Consider the following 13,245-nt stretch of genomic DNA (forward strand, 5'->3'; position numbering starts at 1 on the left):
GAGATTAATGTTGAATCATTTACTTGTGGTGGTTGTGGTGGAGTTTCTGATGTTTACGACAAGTAAGTTCATTATTTTACTTTTGTAAACTTATTGTGTGATTAATATTTATTAGATCGTTTCCATGTTTATTTTAGTGTCCATTAAATTGTTATTTTATAATTTATAGGGTGAGGGTTGTAATTCGTGTTCAAGATGAAATTTGGTCTGCATCTTTTGTATTGTTTGACTGTCATGTTAAAGATGTTATTCACCGCGATAATCAGTGGTTGATGGGAAAGATATCAAAGGCACCGTTAAATTTTTTATTTTCTGCATTTTCAATATTGGCAACATTAACTATCGATTTTTTACGTACTTAGTGATTATTTCTTTTAGTTTGTAGACACGGCAAGTTAATTGTATATTGTTACTGCATTTTATTTTCTTTGGGTTGTATTAACTGTTCAAATGTTTTATTATATTTTTCTTTAGGATCAAGGACGTCAAAATTGTTGGAGATAGTGTCTAAGTCCATAACTATATTTGGTATGTACTTGACCCGACCCGGCATGGTCCATTTGGGTTGCACTTCACCCGAACAATTTACGGATAATCTTTTGAGAATAGTATAAGTTATGATTTATTAATATATTATAAGTTCTAATATATTAATATAAAATCATATTATTTAATTAGTGTTGATCTATAATTAATTTAGAATTAATTTAGAGATCAAAAGTATGACTAATTAAATATGGGCTCTTGTATTTATATAGTGTGGGCTAATGCTTATTTGGAATGGGCTAGGCTTGCATGGAAAGTCCATGGATACTCCATGGAGCTTTAACCCATGGATCTCATGGAAATGAAAAGACATGGGTATTAGGGTTTACATGGATGTAACCCTAATCCACCACACTATATAAAGGAGGCTTTGGTTCTTGAAATAACACTAGTTGATGTGTGTAAACTAAGAGGGCCGATTTCAAGAAGTTTGTGACTATTCTCTCAAGTTTCCAAGTTTGTGGTGATTTGTGACTTCCATTTGAGGCATCCACATTATTGGTGCTAGGCTCTCAAACTCCAAGCAATCAACTACTACTACAAGGTAAGTAATTCTACTAGTTTTATTTGATTCAAGTACCCCATGCCATGCTAGTTAGGATAAGAACCATGGAAAAATAATTATTTGCATGTATCATAGTCAAACATAGATCCAAGGTTTCTAGGGTTGCATGTACACCATAGGAGTGTTAGAATGCTCAAAACCCATCAGTGGTATCAGAGACAGGTTTGTTTATTTGATACTTGATGCAAAAAAAAAAAAAATTGAAAATCGAAGTTTTGTTTAAAAGCTCGTATCAAAATTTCAAGTTTTGTATATGTTCTTACGATTCTTGAAATTTTTGATATGAACATTCATAAACATATGAGTTTAGAAGATCATAGAAATTATGTGCTAATAATTGATTAGATTAATTCTTGATCTTTATGTGTTTTAATGGAGTCCATAACTAGTTCTTAAGTTATGGATAACCAAAAGTCACATTTATAAATAACCATTAAAAGAACACATAGGTTACAAAAAATGAAGAGTCTTCATTTTTAATAACCATTAACTCATAAGTTATGAGAAATGAAAAGTTTTGAAAGTTTACAAAACTTTCCCTCAAGTTTTGGAACATGTAAAGTCATATTAAAAACTTTAGTTCCAACCCCTAGAATTTTAAAAGTTAAAATTCAACCCTTATACTTTGTAATATTATAAGTTTAATAATATTTATATATGTATAAGATCAAGTCGTCTTACCGCTAGTATGCCTCATTTACGAAGCCGGTCTATAAGGGGGGTATAAGGTTGTTGCCTATAAAATGACAACTTAATGGGTGTCCACTCTCACCCACCGCTTCCTTGATCGGTGGAGGGTCGTTAGCCGAACGGGTAGGACAAGGACTTTTAAATTCTCATTAAAAGTATAATGATAATACTAAAGTAACTAAACTTTATTGAATTCCCAATCTTAGTTATTTTAGGAAAATATGAATAAGGTGCTAATCCATGAAATTACACTTTACACTTTGTTTAAGTCGTTAGTGGAGCGTGTGTGGTTAACCGGCACACTAACTTGAACTTAACAAGGTAGGTAAAGGGTGACTTAATGTTTATCATAGTATCGATGGAGCGTGTGTGGTTAACCGGCACATCGATTGAGGGGTAATACATTAAGGGTACCAAGTAATTTGCATGGTTACTTCACACCTTGTTTTGTGATCCTCGGCATCCCAGTCACAAAACTTGAAGGGCACACTCGAGATTGAAACATGCCATTGAAGAAAGTTCAATGAATCTCAAAGAATCTAAGAGTTTCTAAACCAATTAAAACCTAATTAAATATTTCGTTTTTCATGGTGGAAATTGGTGAATCGTCATTCACCTACCTTCAAATATCTTATAGCTTAGATTACGTCATCTCTCTTCTAAGTTATAAAATATTGTGTTGGGTCCTAGCCTTAATATTACATTTGGGTGTTTTGTTAAGGACTATCTCTATATCTAATCTAATTTATTCCCTCTTCTTTTCAGATGTCTTCCAATAACAATGCTTCTGGCTCAAACCCTACTAGCTCCTTCTCTCTCATGAATCTTTGTGGGAGAGTCATCTTGGATGGGTCCAACTTTACAGATTGGATCAGAAACATCAGGATGGTCACTCGGTATGAGAACAAAGAATATGTTCTCGACAAGGAGCTGAAGGTACCCGAGCCAACTGCTACTCCTGAAGAGCTTTCTGAATATGAGGTACATGAAAGAGATGCTACAAAAGTGGCATGCATCATGATGGCCACCATGACAGCCGAGCTCCAAAAGTCCTATGAGGACTATTATCCTTTTGAGATGCACCAGGACTTGATGGACCGCTACCATCAAAGTGCTCGTCAAGAGCGATATGAAATAATCTCCTCCATGATAACAACCCGAATGAAGGATGGTGAACCCATCACGGGCCACATGCAAAAAATGCAAAGGTATGTGGACCGTTTACTGAAGCTGAATGTGAACTTCCCTGAGGAGTTAGCAATAGACATCATTTTGCACTCCTTGCCATCGTGTTATGATCAATTCCGCATGACATATCACATGAACAAGGAAGAAGTCACCCTCAGCAAACTTCAAGGACTCTTGAAGACCGCCGGAAGTGGTCTAAAGGGTAAGTCGGTTGTTACTACTCCTACTCCTACTCCAACTGCGGCCAATGTCTTGGCAATCGGGCATGGAAAAGGGAAGAAGAGAAAGAACCCTTCTAAGGGTACCAAGGGTAAGACCCTTGGAGGCTCGTCTTCAAGCAAAACCAAGAAATGTTTTGTCACTCCTTCTGATAACCCTAATGAGGCTGAATGCTTCTATTGCCATGAAAAGTCGCACTGGGAGCGAAACTGCCCAAAGTACCAGCAAGATTTGAAGGATGGGAAAGTAAAACCCAACCATGCAGGTATATACACTATATTGTCTAATAACTCACCTCATTCTAAGTCTTGGGTCCTTGATACAGGTTGTAGTATTCACATATGTTGTGATTTGCAGGGACTAAAAAGAAGTGAGAATGTGGAGAAGGGAAAGATAAACTTGATCATGGGAAACAGGAAAGCTTCACCTGTCACCAAGATAGGAGTTTATTCCTTAGTGCTAAATAGTGGGTTTACATTATATTTGAATAAATGTTATTATTCGCCAGAAATGGCAAGAAATGTTATTTCCTTTCATGCATTGTATAAACAAGGTTTTAGCTTTTATTTTGATAATAATAATGGTAGTATTGATGCTTTCTTTAATAATGTTCTTTATTTTAAAGCATTACCTTGTGATGGCGTGTATGAAACTGTATCTGTTGTAGATAATCTAGGAAATAATGTATTGTGTATTAACTCTTCCACTAGCTTAGATAAAGCATCCTTATGGCATTGTCGTCTTGGACATGTAAGCAAGAAACGCATAGGCCAACTCCAAAAGGATGGAGTCTTGGAGTCATTTGACCTAAAGTCAGATGATAGTTGTGAATCTTGTTTGCTTGGTAAAATGACAAAGTCACCTTTTACTGGCACTTGTGCTAGGGGTGAAGGTTTGTTGGACCTCATACACACGGATGTGTGTGGACCCTTCAGAACCGCCACAAGAGATGCTAATCGGTTCTATGTGACTTTTACTGATGATTTTAGTAGATATGGATATGTCTACCTAATCAAGCATAAGTCAGAAACCTTTGAGAAATTCAAAGAGTTTAAGCAAGAAGTGGAGAATCAGTTGGGCAGGAACATTAAGATGCTTCGATCCGATCGTGGTGGTGAGTATCTTAGTACTGAGTTCCTTGACTATCTTAAGGAATGTGGGATTGTCTCACAATTGACACCTCCTAGGACACCACAGTTGAATGGTGTAGCTGAGAGGCGCAATCGGACCTTGTTGGACATGGTTCGTTCCATGATGAGTCGAGCTTCGCTACCAATCTCATTTTGGGGGTATGCCTTAGAGACTGCCGCCCATATCCTTAATCTAGTCCCTACAAAGAAGGTTGCCAAAACACCTCACGAGGTGTGGACTGGAAAAGTTCCCAATCTAGACCACATCAAGATTTGGGGTTGCGAGGCTTTCATGAGACGCGAGACTCACGATAAGCTCGAACCCCGAAGCGAAAGGTGTATTTTCATCGGCTACCCACAGAAATCCTTTGGTTACATCTTCTACAGACCCAGTGATAATGTGGTCTTTGTAGCAAGAAGAGGATTCTTTCGAGAGAGAGAATTCATGAGCCAAGGAGACAGTGGGAGGCAAATTGACCTTGAGGAAATTCAAGAGTCAAGTGGTGAAGGAACCTCAAACCCTAACCCTCAACCTGAGGAGGAAACTCCTGTTGAGCCGACTGAAGAATCTATACCTCTGAGGCGTTCCACCAGAGTTAGGAATGCACCTGAGCATTATTATGGTTTTCATATTACTGCAGAAGGTGAGACACTTATCAGTGATAACACACTGGTAAATTTGGATGAGCCTAACAGCTACACGGAAGCCATGGCAGGCCCTGAGGCTGCTAAATGGAAAGAGGCTATGGATAGCGAGATACAGTCCATGTATGACAATCAAGTTTGGAACTTGGTTGACAATGTACCTGATCGTAAGATAGTTGGGTGCAAATGGATCTTCAAGAAGAAGACCGACATGGATGGTAATGTACACACTTATAAGGCACGACTGGTTGCAAAGGGTTATTCTCAAACTCCGGGAGTTGATTATGATGAGACCTTTTCACCAGTGGCCAAGATTAAGTCTATTAGGGTTCTGTTAGCCATTGCTGCATTTCATGATTATGAAATATGGAAAATGGATGTCAAAACCGCTTTCCTTAATGGAAAGTTGGCTGAAGATGTTTACATGGTTCAGCCAGAGGGTTTTGTCAGTACAGAGTACCCCAGTAGAGTGTGTAAGCTCGAGAAATCCATTTATGGATTAAAACAGGCACCTCGCAGATGGAATCTTTGCTTTGATGAGAAAGTCAAAGAATTTGGCTTTTCAAGGAGTGAAGATGAATCTTGTGTCTATATCAAGGCTAGTGGGAGTATATTCAGCTTTTTGGTACTGTATGTGGATGACATACTACTCATAGGAAATGACATCCCAACCCTGCAGGAAGTAAAGTCCTGGCTTGGGAAGTGTTTCGCTATGAAGGACCTTGGAGAAGCTGCCTATATCCTAGGGATAAGGATTTTGAGAAACAAGAGTAAAAGACTAATTGGACTTAGTCAAAGCACCTATATGGACAAAGTGTTGAAAAGGTTCAACATGCATAACTCCAAGAAAGGAGAGTTACCCATCCAGAGTAACGCCAGATTGAGTAAGACACAAAGCCCTAGTACTGAGGCTGAGATAGCAGAAATGAGTCGAATACCTTATGCTTCAGCTGTGGGATCGATCATGTATGTTATGACGTGTACTCGACCTGATGTAGCCTGTGCTTTGAGCATGGTTAGCAGGTATTAGGGGAACCCTGGCAAGGCACACTGGACTGTGGTAAAGAATATCCTCAAGTACCTACGGAGGACTAAGGACTGGGTCCTTACCCTCGGTGGCAGTGAGGACTTGAGAGTTGTAGGGTACAGTGATGCTAGCTTTCAGATTGACAGGGATAATTTCCGCTCTCAGTTGGGCTGGGTCTTTACTCTAAACGGAGGGGCAATTACTTGGAAAAGTTCCAAGCAGGAGACAGTGACTGATTCCACTTGTGAATCAGAGTATATAGCAGCAAGCGAGGCAACAAAGGAGGCTATATGGCTAAAGAACTTCATTGGAGACCTTGGAGTTGTAGCAGCTATAAAGGAGCCAATGGAGATTTTCTATGACAGCAATAGTGCGGTTGCCTTAGCCAAGGAAGCAAGAGATCATGGGAGATCCAGACACATTGACAGAAAATATCACTTCATTAGACATCGAATAGAAGAAGGAATCCTCGTGGCAAAGAGGGTATCATCGGATGAGAACCCAACAGATTTCCTCACGAAGGGACTGACTCGGGCTAAGCATCTCCAGCATGCTCGGAGCATAGGGCTGAAGGATGATATTAGTTTTAGTAGTTAGATAATCTTGAAATTTGTAAAATGTAATTGACATTTGATGATAAATAAAAGCTGTTATTTATGAGTAAAGTGTTGCTATCTCTTGTCAATCGTTTACTATTATTTCTTTTTGCATGTTTTGACTTCCAGAATAATTATGTTATGGTTTATATCATATTATTCAAACTCTCCACAGTCGGTCATATGTTGGAAGTAGATATGAATCAAGACTGTCATGGGTTGGCTTGTAGAGGTCTAAGATGTTAGACAAAGCGGGGCTACAACAGTCATGAGTGTTCATAAGTTCTGAGTATTGGATTCAACCTACGCTCACTTGTATCACTTCATGGAATTTATCTCGAGTGATCTTGAGACGGTAATATCATATAAGTCTTCAAACCTAGAGATATGATTTGTTGCCTATGAGTTGGTTACGCATTGATTGCACGAAAACGCATTGGTAACTCGATGTTATAAACCGTGCTTTTGTGTGTAGTTCAACAAGTAGTAGAGCAAACATATGAGTCGAAGTTTATCTGTTCCTTCTAGGATTAGAAGCGATATCTGGGCCCCTCGATGATTTTGTTTTGACCTATGTACCGGGCCCGGTCAGAACTAAATTGATGTGTTCAGTTAATTTCTATGTCAAACAAATCAGAAATCGGGAAACAAATGCTGGACAATAAGCAAGACCATGTTCCATGTATTTGTCCGGCTGATATCTAGAACAGAGGATTATATGATCACTTATCTAAAATGGCACTTCATAGTTCAACAGAGTTTTAAGAGCTACGATTGCTGATCGGTTCATGAAGTCATACTTGCAACTATAGTTATTAGACTTATCCAAGTGGGAGACTGTTGGAGATAATGTCTAAGTCCATAACTATATTTGGTATGTACTTGACCCGACCCGACATGGTCCATTTGGGTTGCACTTCACCCGAACAATTTACGGATAATCTTTTGAGAATAGTATAAGTTATGATTTATTAATATATTATAAGTTCTAATATATTAATATAAAATCATATTATTTAATTAGTGTTGATCTATAATTAATTTAGAATTAATTTAGAGATCAAAAGTATGACTAATTAAATATGGGCTCTTGTATTTATATAGTGTGGGCTAATGCTTATTTGGAATGGGCTAGGCTTGCATGGAAAGTCCATGGATACTCCATGGAGCTTTAACCCATGGATCTCATGGAAATGAAAAGACATGGGTATTAGGGTTTACATGGATGTAACCCTAATCCACCACACTATATAAAGGAGGCTTTGGTTCTTGAAATAACACTAGTTGATGTGTGTAAATTAAGAGGGCCGATTTCAAGAAGTTTGTGACTATTCTCTCAAGTTTCCAAGTTTGTGGTGATTTGTGACTTCCATTTGAGGCATCCACATTATTGGTGCTAGGCTCTCAAACTCCAAGCAATCAACTACTACTACAAGGTAAGTAATTCTACTAGTTTTATTTGATTCAAGTACCCCATGCCATGCTAGTTAGGATAAGAACCGTGGAAAAATAATTATTTGCATGTATCATAGTCAAACATAGATCCAAGGTTTCTAGGGTTGCATGTACACCATAGGAGTGTTAGAATGCTCAAAACCCATCAAAAATATCCCTGATAAGTTCAATAGCTTTCTAAATAGAAAGTTTGTTTTTAAAGTTCAGATTTCAAAGTTTAATCTCCAGAACAATTATTTCGCCTACATTGTTAATAAGATGAGTGATGATGAATGTGTAGTTGTTGCAGTTTTCAAACGTTCACCTGCATATGAACAAGCTAGTATTCATTCTAATGGTACTCCTATTAACAAGTGTCTTAAGGTAAAACGTCGCTACTTATAAGTTTGAATTTAAACATTGGTAATAAAAATATTTTGTTAACATTTTGTTATATTAATTTTTTTACATGATAAGAGTAGTTGATTGTTACCACCACCAAATCTTTTGAATGGTCTTCTTCTAAAGATGGTGTTGCTGCTCCTATCTTGAAGATCCCAAAAATGGAGAAGTTGGAATAAGTTTAACCCATTCATCATTATTTGACATTTTACTTTAAAGACTTTTGTTGAGAGTTTGAATTTGTTTGCTTATGGATTTTTTTTGAAAAGTAGTTTGTTTTGGTTTTGAATTTTATGTTTGTTTTCATTTGGTTTAAACACGACGGTATTCGTTTCGTTTTAGACAATTTCATATTTATGATGAATTATTCATAAGACTATTAAGTGTTACATGTTTTGCTTCTTATAAAGTGGATACAAAGTGGATTGTAGTTTCTATTTTGTTTTTAACAAATTTAGATAATAACAATATAATTTCACTTTACATGACCATTTCTTTAACTAATAAAGTTATTTATGTGTTTGTTTGTGTTTTTTGTTAATCATTTGATTTGATAAATTACCATTTTTAAACAATTCACTTTAAATAGACCAATTTTGTATTTGTTATATAATAGTTTAAAGCGACCATTTTAAACCCTGATGACATTTGACAAAATAACATCCTACTTTCAATTGTTCTTCAAAGTGATTTGACCATTATGCCCTTATAACAGTGTACTTCTGAATCATAAATACAATTATATTCTATTTTTGCAGAAGCCGGAATGGAACATAACAGTGACAATGAAATTGTCTTTGATAGTCTTGCTGACATTGATGCGTCGAAGGAAATATGGAATATTTGTGTTCAGGTAGTCATGCTTTGGAATCAGACTTACAAAAACAACATAAACATGGTGAGCAGCTTGGACATGATTTTAATGGAATATTCATGTTCAGGTAGTCAAGTTTAAGTCACATAAACTATTCATACATCATTTTTTATATACATTTATATTATATCATTTAAATACTTTATATAATATAAAAATAATAATTATGATATATGTTTATTTGTTTCTCCTCTGTTTTAAAAATAATATGATTTTAATGTTATTTATGACATGTTTCTTTCCTTTTTCAGATATGTTGTTCCATATAATATGATACTTTTGAAGCAATATTAAGCACATATGAATCTTGAGTAGTGTAATCAGCTTGGATCGACAAAAGTATATTTTTAAGTATATTAACAAAGGATGAGACAAGATCACAACCTCTTTTTATGAGGCCCATAATAAAAAAAAAGCAACATAAAGAAAATAACGACCATGATGAAATTGTTGGCTTTTACAATTGTCGTTATATTTCTGCTTGTGAGGCATGTTGGAGACTTTTTGGGTATGAAATTCATTATACAATACCTCCTGTTGAAAGGTTGTCATTTCACCTTGAAGACAAACATGTTGTGTTTAAACCATCTCAACGTGTTACTAATGTTGTTTCTAAACCCACTATTGTTGCTTCTCAAGGCTTGGATGGAATGTAACAACTATGATGAAAAGACACGGAAGTTATCATATGTTGAATTCCCAACTCAATATGTTTGGAATAAATCAAATAATGTATGGACAAGAAGAAAAACAAAGATAAAGTCACTTGGTAGAATTAATCACGTGTCTCCCAAGTCTGGTGATTTTTATTACTTACACATTTTGCTCAACAAAGTAAAGGGTCCTACTTGCTATGAAGATATTAGGACGGTTAACGGGACCATTTATGAATCTTACTAAGATGCTTGCTATGCTCTTGTTCTATCAGACGATGATAGAGAGTACATATATTCTATACACGAAACACATCATTGGGCCACTGCTTCATTCTGCAGGTCTCTATTTGTTATCTTGATTACATCAGATAGTCTATACCAACCTTATCATGTTTTTAAAGAGACCTATAATTGTCTTTCTGATGATGTCGTTCACATTCGTGAACAAGAAATTGGCGTAACAGGTACATTTTCAAATAATCTAACCCATTTACACAAAAAAAACATTCTAAAACTAATTGATATTACAAATCAATAATTTCATAATCTTTTGTATTTTTCGGCTTGAAGCTACAACCAGAAGCAATTTTCCACCTTAAGTTGTCATACATTGAGAAATTTTTATTGAGCTGTGGACTGAGTCTGAAGCAAATACCCAATATGCCATTACATGATCACAAATATATTCAAGATTCTTGAAATATGTTAATTCAAGATGAGGTTAATTATGATCCATCCAGTCTTGAAGTCGAACATCAACAACTGCATTCCAAATTAAATGCCGAGAAAAAAAAGGTTTATGATACAATTATCAATGTTGTTAACAACAAAAAAGGTGGTTTCTTTTTCCTGTATGGTTATGGAGGAACAGGAAAAACATTTGTTTCGAAAGACATTGTTTGCTGCTATTAGATCTAAAAGTGAAATTATTATCAATGTTGCTTCAAGCGGAATTGCACCACTCTTGCTCTCTGGTAGTAGGACAACACATTCAAGATTTCATATACCAGTTAACTTAAACGAGGATTCGTTTTGTTCTATTATGCCAGGTAACGATGTAGCTGAATTGTTGAATAAATCTAGACTTATCATATGGGATGAAGCCCCGATGATGCACCGTCATTGTTTCGAAGCAGTTGATAGGACACTTAGAGAAGTTATCCTTTCATCGGACAAGAATAAACCATTTAGTGGCAAGACCATTGTATTTGGGGGTGAATTTCGATAGATTCTTCCACTAATACAAAGAGGAAATCGTTCAGATATTGTCCAGGCATCATTGCATTCATCAAGATTATGGCGTGAATGTATAATTTTACGTTTGAATGTAAACTTGAGGCTTCAGGTCGGCTGTCCAAATAATGATTTTGAAGAGACAAAATCATTTGCTGAATGGATTCTTAAAATTGGTGAAGGTACTATCGGTGGCCCTAATGATGGTGAAGTTGAAGTTGAATTTCCATAAGATGTTATCGTTCCCTCTACAGGTGACCATATTCATTCAATTGTATCCACCATTTATTCATCTTTTCAGAACCATCTTGATGATCCATCGTATTTTCAAGATAAAACTATTTTGGTCCCTACAAATGAAGAAGTCGATGCTAGCATCGACTACAAGTCAGAATTGATGAAAGATGAAGGGAAAACGTATCTGAGTTCTAATTCTTTATGTGAGAATGAGGCACAAGATTCTTTTGAGGAATCGTTATACTCTCCAGATATGTTGAATGGTTTTAAGGATTCTGGAATTCCCAACCATAATCTTATACTAAAAAAAGGTGTTTCGGTCATGTTATTTCGTAATATCGACCAAACCAAAGGACTATGTAATGGTACTAGATTACAAATCGTAACGCTTGGAAGACACGTCATTGAAGCCCGAATCATATCTGATAGATTTTTCAACGAGACTACTTATATATTTCGCACGAAGTTAACCCCGCCTGATAAATAAATTCCATTGCGTTTTCAGCGGAGGCAATTCCCCATAGTTGTTTGTTTTGCTATGACCATTAACAAAAATCAAAGACAATCATTATCAAATGTTTGATTATACTTGCGTAGACTTGTTTTCAATCATGGTCAGTTATATGTAGTTGTTTCCTGTGTCACAAGTAAAAAAGGTTTGAAGGTACTTATATGTGTTTGTATGTTTTTTATGCAAAAAGGTCAACTAATAAAACAAAAAATATTATCTACAAAGAATATTATCTACAAAGAGGTCCTTCAACTAATAAAACAAAAAATATTATCTACAAAGAGGTCCTTCAACGATTATAGATATTTATCGATTTCAGTATATCTTCTACACATTTAAATAATACCAATAGCCATAATTTTTAATTATTATGCAATATCTATATACGTTTGTATGTTTTTTATGCGTTCCCCGACGTTTAACGCGGGTTATAATGTAGTTAGAGAGTAAAAGACAACTTCAATAAACGAGTAAAAGAAGCTATCTCTCTGAAAGATACTCTCTCTACTAACTAACCCTCCTATATATATATATATATATATATATATATATATATATATATATATATATATATATATATATATATATATATATATAGGTCTGAGAGAATAGTCAGATATGAATACGTCTAAGTCAACAACTAAAGTTTCAAACCTAAACATAAACAAATATGTGAAATACAAACACTAAGATCACATACGAAATGTGAAGGCTGTATTACAATAAGAACAAACATCGAATTGAGTCGCGTACAAACTTGACACAACACAATAAATTCTGAAACCTAACAATCTCCCCTGTTGTGTCAAGTTATGAATGTAGTCTTCACTTTTGTTCGTCAAAAACTTTTGGAACAATTCCTTTGAGCACCATATGAATTGGTATCCACCAATATAACATGTCTGCAACACATTTGACATCACTTGCAGAATTAAGCTTGCACACTTTTGCTCGAGATAAAACATTGGATAGAGTTTCAGAAGTGAATAGATGTGTGTCTCGCAAGTGCAACATGCTATTGACCAAAACTCCATTTTTCTTTAGTTTGGTATACCACTGCCCATGGATCTTTCTAAATATAACCAACCTTGAGAAGCTTCAACCCTTCAGGTTGAGGGAATGGTTTCAAAATCGAAACTCGTTTCAATATAGCGGAGATTTCAACATCTATCTTTGATATTTCTTAAATATAAGATCTAATCATTATTCACAAATGGTGAATGATTCGATCAAACTTGATAGGTTCTTTCGATAAGATGTTGAGCATGACAATCCAGTCATAAGGATTCATC

At 35.7% G+C, this 13,245-nt stretch overlaps 1 protein-coding gene across 1 annotated transcript; it reads left to right on the forward strand.

Annotated features, from left to right (window-relative positions):
• The first annotated feature begins 9,208 nt into the window (after window positions 1-9,208).
• LOC145164936 (uncharacterized) lies at window positions 9,209-11,929 on the forward strand. Its single transcript, XM_079083589.1, has 6 exons — window positions 9,209-9,383; window positions 10,341-10,436; window positions 10,688-10,767; window positions 10,844-11,176; window positions 11,388-11,459; window positions 11,507-11,929. Exons 1-6 carry the CDS (start codon window positions 9,209-9,211, stop codon window positions 11,927-11,929), a joined length of 1,179 nt encoding a protein of 392 aa, XP_078939715.1.
• Window positions 11,930-13,245: the final 1,316 nt, after the last annotated feature.

This window comes from Lactuca virosa, chromosome 3, assembly GCF_052849685.1.
Source record: "Lactuca virosa cultivar CGN04683 chromosome 3, Lactuca_virosa_CGN04683_v6, whole genome shotgun sequence".
NCBI lineage: Eukaryota > Viridiplantae > Streptophyta > Magnoliopsida > Asterales > Asteraceae > Lactuca > Lactuca virosa.